Source organism: Tauraco erythrolophus, chromosome 2 (genome assembly GCF_009769465.1).
Source record: "Tauraco erythrolophus isolate bTauEry1 chromosome 2, bTauEry1.pri, whole genome shotgun sequence".
In the NCBI taxonomy this organism is placed as follows: Eukaryota; Metazoa; Chordata; class Aves; order Musophagiformes; family Musophagidae; genus Tauraco; species Tauraco erythrolophus.
In genome coordinates, this window is record NC_141466.1 from 44,964,291 (window position 1) to 44,982,430 (window position 18,140).

At 39.9% G+C, this 18,140-nt stretch overlaps 1 protein-coding gene across 4 annotated transcripts in view; it reads left to right on the forward strand.

Moving 5' to 3' along the window:
- Positions 1-2,264: 2,264 nt before the first annotated feature.
- Positions 2,265-18,140, forward strand: part of HMGCLL1 (3-hydroxy-3-methylglutaryl-CoA lyase like 1) — an 84,620-nt gene continuing 68,744 nt past the window's right edge. The window contains exons 1-2 of one of the 4 annotated variants that reach the window (XM_086608319.1): positions 2,388-2,504; positions 14,184-14,189. In XM_086608319.1, coding sequence (XP_086464445.1) covers positions 2,388-2,504; positions 14,184-14,189 — 123 coding nt within the window. Of the gene's footprint in view, positions 2,505-6,385; positions 6,414-14,183; positions 14,190-14,788; positions 14,795-18,140 lie in introns of all 4 variants that reach the window. The other 3 variants (XM_086608318.1, XM_086608320.1, XM_086608321.1) reach the window with 3 other exon arrangements.

The following is an 18,140-nucleotide window of genomic DNA, read 5'->3' on the forward strand; positions in this document are numbered from 1 at the left end:
CAGAGAAATTATCACGTCCTTCTCCCAAGAAACACAGGAGTTTCAGAGGAATGTGTTTTATTTCTACCTTCCTTGATTTTGAAACAACTGCTTACATGGAACTAGAAGCGCTAGTTGAAAAATTCAGTGCTAAATCGGCAAGGGTGAAAAACAAACTGATTTCTGGGAGAATGAGAAGCACAACAGTAAAAAACAATGAGAAGCTGTCGCCATGAGAACCCTGTTTATGTGAGATTACTTTATAATGTATCACTGCTGTATTTTCCTTCTCTGCCCAACAACACTGGGACTTCACATAAAGATGCTCCTTTTCAACAGATTCAGATTCACTCTCAGTCTTAAAGCAGGTTGGTGTCAGAAAACGTTCACAGTGGACTTAGGCTGAAAGAGCACATGAAAACCTCAAGCCCTACAAAAATGGCATTCAATTCTGGCAGCATGTTTTATAGTTATGTTTATAATAACTGTGACAGCCAAAGAAGCAACGCCATTAAAAAGGATTTAATGCGGAGCAGATAGCAGCTTGATGGCTAAGCTACCTGCAGAGGGTTACAATGAAGCTAATTTCAGAGGTATTTGTAAGAAAGATGATTAAAGGCAACATGAAGTTTTACTTCAGTGCCGGAGTAACTTTAGAAACAGGTCAGGCAGGCAGGAGAGGTATACTTTATACACAGACATACTCTACCTTCCTCGCGATTGCATTTTTCGCCCTATTTCCAACTCGCTATGAAATGTATAGAGAAGTGCTAAATGAAATTATTTAAATTATTTACCTTAATAAACTGCTTTTCTCTTCACAGGTACCACATCCTAGATAAACCGCTTCTCACTAGGAGACAACAGAAAAAGGCTTGATTTCATGGCCAGCCTTTGTACATTTTACCCCTAGCTTTACAGGTAACAAGACCAAAGCAAGGACCCAGAGTCAGTGTTTAATAGAAACTTAGTGGAATTTTGAACTGTGAAAATATGAGAATTTTGAATTCACAAATATTTTACTGGAAGAAAGAAGAAAAGATACTAAATGTCGCAGATCGAAGTCAGTAGAGAAACCACCTGGCACTTTTCTGTGGCCAGATTTGATATTGCAGAGATGCCCACCAGCGATATTTCAAAAACAATTTTAAAAATTGTATTTTAAGTATTTTATTTCTGAAAAGCTGTCATCATCCTTGAACACCAAAAAATTCCCAGCCAATCAATCAGCATCCAGTTTTGTTTTACGATGGCACTCAGAAACAGGGAGGGTTTTCAATACACAGAACAGCAAGCTTGAAATGCAAACCAGCAAAAGACAGTGCTTTTAGAGCATCACGTCTGTCAGAGAACGACTGAAACAGAGACTTGGCTGTAAACCTGATAATCTTCTGCAGAAAATGACTGAGGGAAAAGTTAGTGGATTTAACAAAAAATCCCTGATACCCCGGAAAAGGAATGATCCAGAAACAATTTCCAATGCATACGGTATTTCGCTTGAGAGCAGTTTGGAAAGTTGGCTGACACAGCGAACGCTGAAGGATATGACAAAATATAACCTGCTGCTTCTGAGCGAGCTGTTAAAACCTGAGAAGTGTTCCATTTGCTACGTTCTAAGTTTCTGCTACACAAACGAAAAGCACAAACGCGAGCGTGTGCATAAAGCCTCTCGTCAAAGACCTGCTGCCACCTGAACGGCTGAGCGAGCGGGACAGATTTCATCCCGCACCGTTTGCGCAGCCCCAGGATCCCAAAGCGGGCAGGCGGGCTTGGCCTCCAGCCGGCCCTGGCCCTTCTCCGCACTCCCCTCTTTCCCCTCCAGCCTTCTGCCGAAAGCACTGCAACCCCACGCTGGGCCGTTTCCCTCGGGCATGCGGAGCGTCAGGAGGGATGTGGGCAGGACGGCTGGCTGTCCCCATTGCTTGTACCCCCCACACCGCGGAGCGCTGGGCCCGCCGGGTCCCCGGGTCTCCTCAGGAGTTTCTCCCCCCGCATCCCCCAGCAATGTCGGGCTGCTGTGGCGCTGGCCGGGCCCGCACCGCACGCGGCCAAGCCACCGCCCAGGCTCCTCTGCCGGGCTCAGCTCCCTCTTCCGCTCCTCAGCGCCCGGGAAGGTGAGGAGCGGGAGGTGAGGAGCGGCGGCAGCCCCGCGGCCGTCTCCGGGCGGGCCGCCCCCCCGCCGCCGAGGCTGGTTGGCGGCTGCAGCAGCGGGTCGAGGCGGCGGTGGCGGCAGCGGCCGCGGCCGCAGGAAGGGGCGCGCCGGGGCTGCCGACTCTGCGCTCCGCCAATCACAGGCGCTGCTCGGGGCCGGGCCACAGCCGGCGGCGGCGAGGGCTGCGGCGGGGGTTGCGGCGGGGCCCTGCGCCGACCTTGCGGCGGGCTGCCGGGCGCCCGGCGAGCGCCCCGCCATGGGCACGGTGCCGTCGGCGCTGAAGCACTGCCTCAGCTACCAGCACCTCCTCAAGGAGCAGCTGTGGATCGGCGAGCCGGCCGCGCCGCCGCCTGCGGCTCCGCACCCCGGGCAGGTATCGCCGGGCGGGGGTGAAGGGATGGGATGGTGCCGGCCCCGCCAGGCGCGGCCGCTGCCAGGGGGAGGCCGGGGCGCGGGGGGCCGCCGCCGCTACCGCCCCCTCGCCGCCGCCTCCTCTCCGCCGCCGCCCCTTCGCCCCTCACGCACGTCGCCCGTGTCCCTGCTGCCCCCTGCCTGTGCCTGCGGCCCGCCCTCCTGCCGGCCTCCGGCGGGTGTAACGGCGCGCACGGGGGAGCGGGAGTCTCCCTCTCATCCCCCCGCACGCCGTTGGGCCTTTCCTGGTCGGTATTTCCGAAGCCGGTTGGTTTGACACGATGTGACTGGTGGTGCGCACGCACAGGTGGGCAGCTCTGGAGGCGCCGAGGGCAGCGTTAAAGAAATCTGCTCGTCTGTGGCGTCCTCCACCTGCTATAATCCACGGTGTGAAAAGTCATAAAATTGTAGGGTGGCACATCCGTTGGCGAGCCGCAGGATCGCCCTCGCTCCCGGGAGTTTGTGTTTCTCAAACTGGAGCGCGGTGGGCCCGGCTGCTGTCGGGTGGGGAGTCAGCGCAGCTGCAAGGATGTAGAGGCAGAGCCCGCGACAGCTGTGCCCTCCTTCTGGCCTGGGGTGCGCTGAGTACCCATAGGATTGTCATGGAGGAACGAGCCAAGGTGGTTGCTCACCCTCATGTCCGTCACCTGTGAACAGGTGTGGGGTGTGGGTGGAGAAACTGGGAAGTTAGATGAGGAGGCACGTGGGTAGGTGACCACATGAAGACCACAGGCCGTGACTGTCCTCGTCATGGCTTTGGAAGGAAAGAAATGAAGGAAAGGGAAAGCTACCAGTGCCTTTTAGGGAGAGGCTGCATAAATCTGGAATGACATTGGAGGAAGATGTCAGTGTGAAGAAGGAAGTAATTTTGAGCATGACATTATCTTCACTTTAACAACACACTTATTGTTGAGGCACATTGTGTCTGAACCATCATTCATTCTGAGTCTAACTCCAGTAATTACTTGGTGCTCCAGACATTAAAAAACATAAACCAAGCTTAGAACAAAATTGGTGTAAAAATCATGTCTTAAAAAAAATGCATTTATTGCTCATTGCATCTTTCTTCTGTTTTCTACAGCTTTCAGAGCTACTGGAGGTAAATCTTCCATTTTTCTCTACCCTCTGGAAAAGAAGTTTAATTACTAGGTAGCAATGTAACTTCAGAGGTGGGGAGATCATGAAAAATGGGATGTTCTGAGCACCATGAAAGCTGGCACTAGATGATCCTTTGACTAGATCCTTTGGACCAGATGATCCTTTGAGGTTCCTTTCAGTCCCTAACATTCTGTGATTCTGTGGCAGCATTGTAATTTTGCTTCATATGATCTGGGTATGGAATACCTAAGGCAATGCTTAAGGGAGATGTAGACACAAACTTTGCCAAGTCATAAAAAATACTGTTGTGAGCACCGAGCTGTGTATAGGTAAGCTCCATACAACTTCCAGCTATCACAACTCCCTGAGAACGGTGTCTATCCAGCACTGAATTTTGGGGAAAAAATCAAACATAATTCTTTCAGTTGTTTCCGTAAAAGTGGAAAAATGTTTTTGTACAGTAAAGAGAAACAAAATAGAATGAAAGGACTTTTATGTATTAGGCATGAAGTGAAGGTCTATAATCCTTTTCAGGTGCCCTTGCTACGTTTTGGTGTGTCATTTTCTTTTGAAAGCTGTGAATGTTTTTTAAAAATTCTTTCAAAATATCTTGATATGCCACTTGATTGCATCAGTCTCAGCCCCCTATCAGACAAAGCATCTGAAAGGTTCAAGGGGTTTAGCAACAGAGTGTTTGAAGTCAAAGATAAGCAATAATATCTTCCCAGAAAATTGTAGATTTAAAAAAAAAAGTTTCTTTATTGTAATGGATGCCTGTAACTTTTGCTTCATTTTTGCAGTGCTCTTCTTTCGTTTTCATCACAATTTTTCTTCCTCCAAAGATACAGGAAAATGTCTTCCTCAGTAAACAGCAAACATGAGAATTTGCTGCTTATCCTCCCTGTGCACATTGATGGGATCGTGAGCGGCACAGCCTCCTGAGCCCATCGACACTAATTAGCTGTTGGTCACTGTTAATGTTTTAACATTTGCTTCTGCATTACCTCTCTGTGATTTTGATTAGATTATTTTAATAAGTTTCTTTACTTTACATGAATCTTTTCAAATTTCCGTTTTTCTCACGTGGATGCTTAAACATGCTGTTAATATTTTCCTTATGCTTGAGTGTGTTCTGTACTAATCCTGTTCAAAAAAGAGATGTGTTATGTGATCTAGAAACTATACTAGCTCAAGTGATGGTTGTAAAAAGTGGGTTTTTTTGCTTCGACTGGTGTATGCAAGACAGTTATGGGGGCACCACTGTAATCGCATTTATGTGAGTGTACCAAGAAACAAAACAGGGGAAGGGGTATACAGTGCAAGAACAGATTCCTGAGAATAATTTAGTGCTTTCATGGCTGTTGAAAATAAGGAGTTGATTTTCCTCCTGAATCTTTTCAAGAGTTTTTCAGGATTTATCTTTAAACACAAAGTAAAATGTGTTATTGGAGTGTTGCTACCAGGGCTCTTGTAAAATGAAAATAATTCATTTTTGTCTAAAAAATCCCAAATATACGAAAATGTTGTTATATACTGGGCTGACTATTTGTAATGGTCCAGGTTTAACCACTTGGAGCTGTATTGGAGGCAAAATAATAGGTCCTAGAGTGAGTAGTGGGATGTCTTGGTCTTTGTTTTCTCTTAATTGTCCTGTTTTCATTTTGCAGTATTTTTACAACTATATTTGATTTCAAAACATAGAGTTGCTTGAGGACCGAAGTTATTGAAAGTGTGAGGTGAAAATTGAGCTAATGACTAGATAGAAAGTAAATAGAATTTTCTACTCTCTAGTAGTAGAATTTACTAATATCTATTTTGCTCTTATTTAGACTAGTCTGTATTACCTAAAAAAACTATTGAACACCTCACTAGTCAATGCGACACCACATTCCTGTTGAAGTATCTTCATCTTACTCAGTTTTCTTAATTTCTTAATCTTGTTTGCCTCAGAAATACTGTCTTATGTTTTATTCAAGGAGATCCTAGTTCCACTTCATTCTCTTAGCATTACCCCAGTGTATGCTTTTGTTATTAATAGATAGGACTAATTTAATATTAAAAGACTAATTAATCTTACTAAATAGAAGATATAGCTACATGAGAATTTTTTAAAGACATGGGTTTATATTAGAACTGTAAAATGTGCTAGGATCTACCTAGAAAGGAGGTGGTAGTAGATGTTGCAGTATTAGGGAGATTTCTGCAGTGATCGAAATTGATACTGTTGGTGACTTATAGCACTTATCTGGAATTTGTAATGTACTTTGTGTTCTGTTTTGCAAAAGCTCAGGCTGGGCAGCAAGGAGGAAGGCTGGCTGTTCATCAGCTGCTGATGGTTGTCCTCTGGCTTAGCAGGAATTTTCTGGCTGGAAGGAGAGATGCTCGGAGAGCAACTGACATTGGTCTCATCCTACATCCGACTGAATGTTATGTTTTCATGTGGGTTAAAATGGAATTTTAGTGCCTTAGGAATATGCTAAGGACACAGCAGGGAAGAGCTGGATGGCTGAAGAAAGGGTGTAAAAGACTGGGATGAAGTTCAAGGATACAGAATGATTCTGTACTTCAAGACTAATAACCCAAACTAGAAACTGTGACATTATCAGTTAGAAGCGATTGAAGAAGAGAAGAACTTGGAACACTTAAAAATCATAGGAGGGCTGTGAGCTGCCAATACAGTACAGCTGTTAGAAAAATCAGATTAAATCCTCATATATATCAGATAAGATATTTTCAGTCAAACAGGGAAATGTTAGTGCCATTGCAAAAAGCTGTACCTGAGGCTTGTTCAGTTTTGGTTAGTCATGTTCAAGAAGTTGAATTCCAGCTGGAACAGGTTAGGTCTTGCACCACTAGAATGGTCAGGAAAATGGAGATAAAATGTAAAATTACTTTGGTTCGTTTGGTAACTAGTGTTAAGACCTGGAGGATAGACAGGCAGGGAGAGAAGAGGAAAGAGCTGCTTAAAATAAAGGAATATGTTGCCACACACAAACACACACTTATAATCTGTCTATATGCTAAATACAGAGTAGAAATTTAAAAGTTAAGTATCAAGTGGTGACATTCTTTAATATCTTTCTAATCAAAATAATGAGGGTGAATAACCTGTATGAAAAGGTTTAGAAAAAGGATTACAAGATGTGGTTTCCGTAGTAGTGAAAATGATTGGATTCTGAATAGATTTTGAAAGTTTATATAGAAGATTAGATATTTAAATGATGTAAAATAGAGACAATTCCAAGTCCAGTTTTTAATTAAGTTGCATGGCTTACAACACTTCGGAAAAAGTAGGATTAGTTAAGGTCAGAGTGTCAACTTCAGTGTGGCTATTCATCTTCTGCCACTTTAAATCACTGCATCCTATTCTACTCTGACAAGAGGGTTGTAGCTAAACGTAGCTGAGTAATACGCATCTTCCTCTGAGACTGTTGTATTTTAATGTACCACTAGCTAGCTGTACTAAGAGGTATAGTATATTAGGAGTATATTAGGAGTTACTGATTTGGTGAGGGCTGCCTACATCTACCACAAGCAAAGCGAAAATGGGTAAAAAGTAAAACTCAATTTTTTGCTCTGCTGGATGTAGCAGTGACTCTAGAAGGTGTAAATCTATGTAAATAATGCTAATGTGTGCTATGTTATCTGGTAGGATTTCTAAATTTTCTGATTTAGGCTGTCATGTGGGATGCAATACCCAGAATTATTAACAGTTGTTCAGTGTGTTATCATTGGAAAGCGCAGCGTACATTATTGTCAGTTTTATAACTGGTGAGGAACACAAATTCTACATGCTAAATATGTATAATAATGAACAAAAGCTTGGGTCCTCTAATTTAGGCTGCTAACTTCTGTTTCAGTGCCTAGGTTGCAGTGATTTATATGCTACATGCCTAAATATCCAGACCTAAACCATGCAGCCTAAAGTTCCCTCATCTCATCACCGCATGACACTCTTGGATCGAGAGATACAAGAAGTGTCTTACTTTTGCAGTTTTGATTTGGTAGTTTAGATTTTGCAACATACTGCCGTGTTTTACCCATATGCTAGAAACCTCTCAAATTTATTTTTAAAGTAACTCAGGAATAACAAAAAAACCCACAGTCTGTAAGACAATTACGTATATTCGTCTTAGCCTCTTCTTGTATTCGATGGTTGATTCTTGATTCAAATTACAGTTTAAAAAATGAAGCATATGGTATTATGCTACCTGGAGGAGAAGGCATGTCTGTTTTATTTTAATCTTTTAGCTACACCTCAGAGCAACTGATTTGAGACATACTATATTTAATGTTCTTTTTATCTCCATGTAATTATATATTCCAGGAACAAATTCACATTTGCAGGCTCTCCTTAAATAACTATTAAGGTTATTTTCATTTTTTATTGAATTTATTTTGTTTAAAAACTACTATAAAAATTTGCTGTCAACAGTATTGCACATGTATTAATTTATTATGACAATTACAATATGCAAGAAATACATCATAATTTAAATTGTTTTTTAATCTCCTGAAAAATTGCATATAAATTCTATTTTTAATAAAGAAAAAAGAAGCTAGATGTCCTGAACATTATACTGCAGATTTCTTGCTTCTTGGCTTTTTAAAAGGATGATGTTATTTAAAGATACTTAATGAAATCAGTATAGCGAAAGTATATTAATTTCATGAGGCAAAGATCTTGTATCCTTTTTTTTCCCTCTCTCCTTTACCCACTGTTGTTACCTCATTTTGTGTTTTCATCCTGAACTTCCAAGGGATTTGGATTTTACACTGTCTTTCTTGTACAAAACTAAATAACTAATCACTAGGAGATTTTAAAATTCCTGATTTTCAGCCCTTCATATTCCTCTACATGTAGAGGCCTTGTCGATACAAAACTCAGAAGATGGATCTTTTTATTGACAACTACATCACAAGAATGGGACTTTTTTTGTTTTGTTGCAGGTTTCCAAGCAACATTTATTTTCTTAATGTTCATAAGATATAAAGTGTAGAATGTTATTAAAAAGGTAAAATAAATAGAAGAATAAAGTAGAAAGGCTTACTATAACTATAATTTAGAATTAAAATGTAACCTGTTAAGTTCATATCAGCATGCTGTATCTTTTCTTGTTGACTTTGGAGATGATAAATGACATTTGATACATGCTGACACTGAAGGTAGTAAATAAAACACAAAAACACACTCCCGCTGAATTTTAGTGGAGTAGAGAGAGTTCAATGCTGATCTCTTTCCAGAATTTTCTTTGAAGTCAGGAGGAGTTTCCCCTTTAGAAGATCCCGTCAATAGACTCATGCCAGATTTTTTCAGCCAGGTATTCTTTATGCTGCAGAATAAGAGCTCAAGAACATCGGTGGATAAAATGTTGAAGAGAGAAAGTCTGAAAAGGATAAGTAGTGGGTTTGCTGAAGGTGCCAAACAGGATGTTAGAAGTTAAGAGGCTGATGATAAAGTGTAAGCTGGACCTAAATGGAGTCACTGACTTCTAGTTCTTTTATGCCATTGGTTTGTAAATAGTGGAAAGATAACAGGAGGTTTTTGGTTGATACAGATTTATGCTATATTGGCATTATTATGTGGGTTTAGAACTTTATAATACAGCTGGAAATGTTGTAAAGGATTTTACAGATCTTGCTCTGCAAATTTGGGAATTAAAAAAACACACAGGAAATTTCTACTCAGACCCAACATCTGTTTTTTGGTGAGATCCCATTTTTGACTTGTCTCGCATCCACCTCCTTCAAAGACTACATATGGGCACAGTGATGTTCATTTCCTCTGTTGCCAGCTCAAGGAAGAAGATTAATTTCAGACACCCCATGTGTCAAATCATCATTTTAAAATTCATACATCTTGAGATCATTCTTAATTCATTTTCTCATTGCCTTGGCTGAGAGTGAAGATAAGTGACTTGACTAAGAACAACTAGATCGAAATTTAATTCCTACTGAAATAAATGGGAGTATTATCTTTGTCTCAGGTTATAATAAGGATTTTGTTTACAGTTTTTGGATCTTCTAGATTCTAGTATGGGTGAGGAAATCCCACAAGTGCCTTATAAGGCTACTGTAAGACCTACCAGTTGGTCAGACACAGAAGTTTTCATAAAACAAAATATTTACTGCTCCTAATTAATCAAATTTTGTATCTTTGAACTGTCTGATGACGTGACTAATACGTAATAGTAACAGTTGTGTCTGTAGTGGCTTGTATCACAAGTTAAGTTTTTTTCACCTAGGCTTGGCTTAAAGATGGGATGCTGGGTACCTAGAATGAAGTTACACTTACTCTCTCTCAGTTTTAATGCTAGAACCTTGTTTCGGTGTTTCAGAGGAAAAAGGTAGCTCCAATTCTTGCAGCATCTAGGTTGGAAGATTCACTTGTTTATGAAAGTGTGTGTTTGAATTTCAGTTTCTGTGTGAATATCACACAGTGAGAAACTGGTGCAGTGTAGGTGCAGTGCAGAGATAAAGCTGAAGTGAGTTCTTGTCATCTTCTGCTCTTTCCCCACATAAATATTTGAAATGTTTAACTAAGGTGATAGTTCTCTGAAATTTTAGGAGTTGAAGGTTATTGAGATCCTTTGATGCGTCAAATGTGCAATGAGTTGTGTTTAAAAAAACTGGGGGGAGCTTAAGAAAAGTAGTTATTTAGTACTTCAGACTTTGTTGAATTCTCTTCTATTGTTTAGCGCTCTCGTTCATTTAACAAAGATGAAATATTTTCTTTAGCATTCTTCTTTTCCCCCAAACGTGTATTTAAAAAGATAGATGAAGTATGAAAGAGAACTGTGTATTAAAGATGCTGTGTGATATTGTGAACTTGCTGGGGAATGTGCACCACCTTACAGTGTGTGCCAGTGCACATCATCACGCATACGTGGAGCTTGACGTACAGCGTAGTGAAGGGCCGTGCACTCAAGTAAGGCTCATCAATTAACTGAACCTCAGAAAATATTGGAACAGAAGAATATTAATTTTAAGAATGGGGAAAAAGAAGCTATCAGGCACAAATTTATAGGAAAAGGTTCTCTCTGGCTATCTAATCCATCCATCTTCTGTCACGTAGGAAAACTCATCAGAATATTGAAACTCTGAGAAAAGTTGCTTTATTGGCTGATGTGGTATTTCTGAGATAAGAGCATGTAATATGAGGCCTGTAGCTCCATGATCAAAATCAGGCTTTCATACTGTGCTAAATACCAGTAAAGCTAATTCCACAATTTTGCTTTTCAGCAAAAGGGAAATGCTTTATTGCTGCTGTATTAATGTACACTTATATAGGCCTCTTGGGGCAGAAATGCCAAAATGGTGTGCAAACTAAGTAGTGCAGTGGAGATAAAAGTTTTTTCTATTTTTTAATATATTGATAGTGACATAAATTGTAATTAATAATAACGAGTTTATTAAATATAAGGTTATGAATCAGATACAGACTTTATTTTTCTGACTATCTGTCCCTTTAACCCATCTCTCACTCCAAAGGAATCAGAAAACTGATAAATGCATGATTTACATTTCAGGAAGATACTTTCAGGGATAGTTTTAGGGTTGCTTTTTAATCTTAGGGTATTTGAGTTGAAAGTCATCAGCTTATGACTTTTCAGGCTTTTGCTGTGTTAGACATAGTAATTGATGGTGAAGATTTCGATCATAGTTTGGGACAAAATTCTAATGTGGCAAAAGATGAAAAAGATGCTGCAGGTGATAAGAAGGAAATTATACTTGCTATCAGAATGTTGTTGTAGCTGATATTATTTTTAGATAATGCCCTTGTTAAAAGGGAATGTTAAAAGGGAATTATGGTTTAGTGTAAATGGATGAAAGTTACTCCAGTTGTTATATTACATTTGAATTTGTTATTTGGATTAAATATGCTTATGAGAGTGTTTCTCAACGGCTCTTACGGAAAAAAAATAGATTTATTACATGCAAAAAGGTGCGTTGGTATAAAACTGTGCTGGGTAGACATTTCTTCTTTGTTTGGCTGTTTTTTTTTGTCTGCAGCTGTTAGCTGTTTTGTATGGGAATAAAGGTGTTAGTTTATGAGTTTCTTGAAAAAAAAAAGTTTAAAGGCTTTGAATGCATGAGATGTGTGGACTGAAGCGCCAGAGGACATCGGTGGAATGTTAGGTGAAACCCATAGGGAAATAATTCAACAGCAGCATCTGGAAAGGAACTATATGTGGCTTTAGGGTTTACTTATAATGCAAGTAGTTAAGATGAGATTAAATATAGGTGTTAGTATGTGAGAAATGGAGGAGCAAGGTAAGTGATGAAGGTATATCGTGGAACACTGGGATTAGGAAAAAGATTGAACAGAATCCGCAGCTGATCACAGCTGAATGTTTAAAAGCCTGGAAACATAATTTAAATTGAACTATATGTTGGCTTCGTATAAAGCAAAACAGCTTACATGAAGAATTTATTGGGAAAGAGAAGAGAGAGGACAGGCAAGTTCCTTGTCCCTGCCGTGTCTCACTTTTGCCTGAATGGTATGAAGAAGACGGAAGGCTAAGCTACTAAGCCAGCTGTCTGTTGGCTGTACAGAGAGGAATCAATTGGTGATTGAGAATTGTCTTGTCTCCCTGTCACTTTCTGATATTTAGGACTTGATTCCATTACCTAAGCACGGTTGTCTGGTGCCGTATGAGATACCCTAGGGTAGCTGAGATGGCTTACAGGGTTGGCAGATATCAAACAGGATTTATGGGAGACCTGTGCCCTCTGGTACGGTAGCTGGGAGTCAAGTGGGATGCATCTCAAATTGTGCCTGTAATTAGCTGTCTGACTTGTGTCCATACTACTCAGCTGAGTTGTTTCATATGCCTTTGGCCATTGTTGACAGCATTGAGAAGTGGCTTGATTCAGCTGGCCATGCCTCATTGCTGATGCCATTTAAGATGCCCTGTAATATCCTACTTTACGTCCAGCTGCCAAAAAAGGCGTAGGTCCTGTGTCCTACGTGCTGTGTTTAGGAAACCCTAAGACGTTATATATGAATATATACATGGACTGTACGTGGATACCTAGCACGCCTGGAGACATCAGTGTGGAGACACCTAAGTTCAGGTGTCTTAAAGACAAATTGAATCCTTCCTTTAAGGACATCTCAGGACGTTTTGAGCTTAGTGAGTGTTATGGCTGGATTTCCATTTAGTCCTTTTTTATTATTATCTATCATCAGAGTTTAGAACAATCCTTTGGTCAAGATTATGTGTCACAGTAAAATGAAAGTACAGCTGATACTGCTACATGTCTTTTATTTATTTTATGCTTCGTTAGCATTAACCCACTGATCTTATTACTGGTTTTACACCAATGCAGATTTCTTTCTCATCTGTTGTGCAACTTATTATCCAGAATATGAAGGCTGAAAAAAGTCTTCCTAAATTTGTTAAGTCTAGAAATGGAAGCAATAAAAAATTAGGAAATCTCATGATTCGTTTTGCCATGACAATGCTTAATTTTCTCAAATAATCTGAAGTGATATGATCCCATTTTGGTTTTGTCTTTGTCACAGTTTGTCCAGTACTGGTCCATTTTCTTCTGCTTGTTCCACTCCAGTGTTTTCAGGTTTGTGTGATTAGAACATGTTAAAATCTTATTACATTACTATTTAATGTAATTGGAAAATTAACTAGATCAGCAGAAGCTGTGACATCATTATAATATAAATACTTTTTAATAAGCTCATAAAAACTGGTAAAAACATTTTAAATATTTATTTTAAAAATAACGCATCATGTCCTGTCTTTTTTCTAAATTTCATATAAGGAAAATTTTCAGTAGCTTTAATTATTATCTGTTAAGTGGGCATAAAATTATATTATCTAAATATGCTCACATTTGACTGATTCCATTGTGAAAATGAAACATTTTTATAACATCAAGAATGGTGTAGCATTCAAGATACCATAATTTCCTTCCTACTATTGGGAAATTATTATGGTAACACTTTGCAGATGTTATTTTTCTAAAGAGCTTTATAAATTTTAAATTATCCTGAAGGATGAGTTGCCAACCCTGGCTAAATAAATAACCATTAAACTACTGTCATTTTTATCAGTGTCTTTTGGGAAGAGAGCTATGGAAAACATAGTGGTGGGCCAGCTGTACTTGAATTAAAGATTTCCTTGATCTTTTAGGCACTTCTTGGACATGGTAGGTGATTTTGATGACAATAATAATTGAGAATAGTTGAGAATAGTTGATTTACTTCCAACTTTTTACTTGAATTCTTAAAGATCTATGCATAACTCACTTTTATTGACAAAGAGGTATTTAAAGAGACTTATCTGATAGGGTGGATGTGCTGGCTTGTCAATGTATTCGTTTTTTTTCCCTCATTGATATCCCAAAGCATTACAAAGGGCAAATTACTTTCACATGTTGGTCTTGTAAGGATGATCATGCCTCTGCTTTTTCAATGTGTGTGGAAAAACACCACTCTTTCTGTCTTCTAGAATTCTGTCTTCAGTCTTGCCTGTAAAACGCCATACACACCATAATACTATTACCATAAATAATAGTAAAGGAAAGTGTGGGAGGTTTTGGCTCCAGTGTCATCAGTATGCTGTTGATCTCAGTTCTCTGTATCCTTTTCATCCAGCCCAGATGGCAGAATGTAATTGCTTTTCCAGGCTTTGACCAAGATAGGGATATGGATGAAAGTGAATTGGCTGCAAATCAACTTGGTTAATGGAGAAACGCTGCTTGTTAGCCAAGGGAAGCATTTAGGGAAATAGAAAAAGGTAATGTATACACCATGTCCTGAAAATATATTTTTAATTTTTGCTGAAGTGACTGACTGTGTTGGCCTCTTACTAACAACAGAGGCCTCTAGTACCATTTATTATTAATGATTCCATTGTAACACAAGTCTGTGTTTGTCTATGCCTCTGCTACCATCTGACCGTAGTGATACATTCCCTTCGTCATTATTTTGCAAGTTAGCCAAAATTATCTGTGACTACAGTACATCTGTCTGCTTTTAGGTTGCATGAACTGTTAGCTGTAATTGGCACTTGTATTCAAACCCCTGTCATTCCACATGTTCTACATTTGTTGAGAATAGCAACAAATGTTTTTTAGAAGATGGCAAGTCGTCAGTGATAATTCAGAAAGTTCAGGCTCGTTCAGGAGACTGTTGTTTGACAGATTTGGTCTATTTTTTTGTTCTGTCACGTGAATGATTTTATGTAGAGTACAGACATGAATATTAAAGAAGGGCTTGCTTTATTTTCAAAGATTGTGAACAGTCTTTGGGCTTGATTTTACCCTTCTGAGTATTTGTCCTGTAACACTACTGCTTTTTTTCAGAGCATCCAACATCATGGCAGGGAATTGAACATGGTTTGCAGTTGCTCTTAGACTAGCTGCTCCTTATGTTAGACATTCAGTCCCCAGTTCCTGAGATTTCCTTTTTGCAGGGCTGTGAGCACAACAGTTTCGATAGCCTGCATCTGCCTGTGGAATTTTCTGATCCACTGCAGCTCGCATTCATCAAATTCTAAGCCATGACCACCAGAAATGTTTGTATGACTCTTTACTGACAAGTAATAAGTTGTTGTCCCTGGCAGTATAGTTAGAATGTGCATGGACTGTCATGATTTTGATGATCCCAATTTAAAATTAGTGACTTTATGCAATTAAAGTGTTCACATTTCTTACTTTCACTTTCTTACATTTGAAATAATACTAGCAATTGTACTTTAGGTAATAATGACACTATGTGTGTTTCTTCATGAACGTTTATATTTTGAATAGGTGGTCTTACTATAATTTTTACTCTTCATCATTATGTAAGGTGAGAAATACAGCTTGTATTCGTTTTCTGTCCAGCATAGCCATTACTGTGTACCTGAGATAAAACCACCGGTTAAGCTGTGTTCTATCGTTTCACTGTATCTGTGCTTTGCACATTTTTTTGAGTCAAAAGCAATGTATGAGAAGTTGCAAAACAAGGACTTAATCAGCTAAAGGCTATAGGCTAGCAATTTTTGGGTTCATATACTGCCACTGGGAAAAACACGTTCCCAATGTAGTAGTTCAGTGTAGCTCTGCAATCTTGGAAGAAATACTGTTACATTCAGTGTTCTCTTCCAATAGCAGAGAGATCAAGAAGAAAATCTAGTTTATGAAGAAACTGAGAAGGTCCTAAAGAAATACAGGATAAAATTGTTGCAAGATCAGTATGGTAACCCATGCAATTGGTTTGACTTAAGAGTAGCAGTTTCAGAATGCATTCCAAACCTGCAGCGTGATAAAAAAACAATGAGAACTCTTTAAGCCTGTTTATTACTTCTGAACTTGGCACTTCCTCATGAAAGGGGAAGATGAGTGTCTAAGAATGCATGTCAGTTTAGTCTTTGATGTGGTATGAAAAGTACAACAGAAAGCAACTTTCATCCTTTTGTGTATTTAAAAATGTATTAATGCATTATTAGAGTTTATTCTTATGCTTTTAAAATAAAAGTGAAAGTAGACACCTCCAAGAGCCAGGGTTTCAGTCTATATGTATTCATAGCTCAAGCTGAGTTTGCTTGAATTGTTGATTCAAGGCAAATTATATGTTGGAGGGAGCTGCAGGTTTTGTTTGCATCTCTGAGCGGCTAAGCACATCCACTGTAAGCGAAAGGGTAAACTCCAGATCATAGAAAACAATATTCAGCAGGTGTTTCACACAAAGTATGTGAGAATTGACCTCTTCTGATTTAATATAAAGGAAAATAGTCTGAGAAGTGAGAAATTCCTTCTCTTATTCCCTCTGTTAGACTCCTGCAGACAGAGATTATATTGATTTATTAACTCTGTAGCTCTTTTGGAAAATGTGCTGTTTTGTATTTGGCCTGAAAGAAACGTCCTTCCGTATAAAAAGGAGTCACTTGTTTGATTTGCTCCATCTTGTTAGATTTTGCTAAGACCTGGGAGATACTGTGCTGTGAAATGTGTTTGCACACTTAGTACCCCTCTGGTGATTCTCTGTGCAGTAAGTGATTTAGCACAACTGCGTATAATGCCTCAGTTTTCTCTTTTATGAGCAGAGTTGTATTTGTGTATCAGACAGAGCTCTTTTATTATTAGTTGGATTTTGGTGTATTTTTTCGTGTCAAACCCTTGTTTGTTGCTTGTACAAGACATTATCCTTTGGGATTACTCTCACAGCGTCTGATAGCTCTAGCCTCCACTGGGTAAGGAGATGGTGCAGCAGGATCAGAGAGAGTTAATGTACAAAGCACTAACTTTCAGACATAGCTTATGACTGCTGCTGCTCTAATCTGGAGCATGTGATATTATTGGCCTCCATCAACAAAGCTTCTACTTAAGAGTGCTGGCCCTTTCTTTTTAGCTACTGCACTTTCTTTTTAGGTGCAGCTGATAGAAAGGGGCAAAGAGAGAGAGAAATAGCCTGCATTCTACTCCAAGCATGTATGACTTGGGATAAAGAAATGTTTACAGAGTATATATCTCAACTGGATGTCAGAGAGCAAGGATCAGATATTGCAATGAACTCTACAGTAAGAAATTTCTCGCAGTTTGATTGTCAGGGAGCGGCGAGGGCCAGTGGCTCCCTAAGGGAGGGGAACTGTGGGTGGTAACAGTGCTGGCAGGTCACCAGTCAGGGCCCAGTCCCACAGAAGCTATAGCGAGGTGAGCAGGGCAGACCTAGAGGCGATAGCTGGGTTCGAGCAAGATGTCGTTGGGCATGTTTGCAGTGATAAGTGAGGTCCAAGGTTAGGGTGTGTGAGTCAGGGTCAGGATTCAGTCCAGCGATGGTAATCAGGGTTGGCCGCACTGCCCAGTGAGCATCAGGCAAGGTCCATAGTCCCATGTCTGGATCAGTGTGAGTGCTCTGTTTACAAAGGATTTACAGGAAAACAAGGAGGCAAGAATTCAGTTGATCTTAATTGCTTCTAATGCAGATCTTGGGCGGAAGAATAGTAATCACACCTGTTGCTCCAAAGAGATGCTCTGAAACAGGAGTTAGAATCCTATTCATTGGACTGATACTGCTTAAATATCCATGTATTACATTTTGTCTTTCATATACCTGGAAAATTATTGATGTGTAAGATATCAGGTGCTGAGGGTATATTTTGAATTGAAATGATCTGCTACAAGGAGTAATGTTACTTCCTCTATCCTATGTATTTGTCTGTGTTTGAGTTTTTCAGTGAGGAAGAGCTCAGAGACAAAGATGAAATGCGGCAGCAGGATGGATTTGGAATCATGTCAGCAAGGAAGAGTGAAAATTTAATTTAGAATAATGGAGAGAATACACTGCCTACTGAGCTCTTGGAGGAAATCAAAAGAAGTTCCTCCAGTTTCTCTTGATAACTTATTAGATGATATACAGTTCATTTGAGACAGATGTTTAGATGTTTGCTTGGGATTAAGACATTTGAATTAAGACATAACTGGGTGTCTACAGCAACTAAAGTTCCTGTGATAGCCAGTGCAGACCTAAGACTCAGTTGCCTAAACGTAGTTG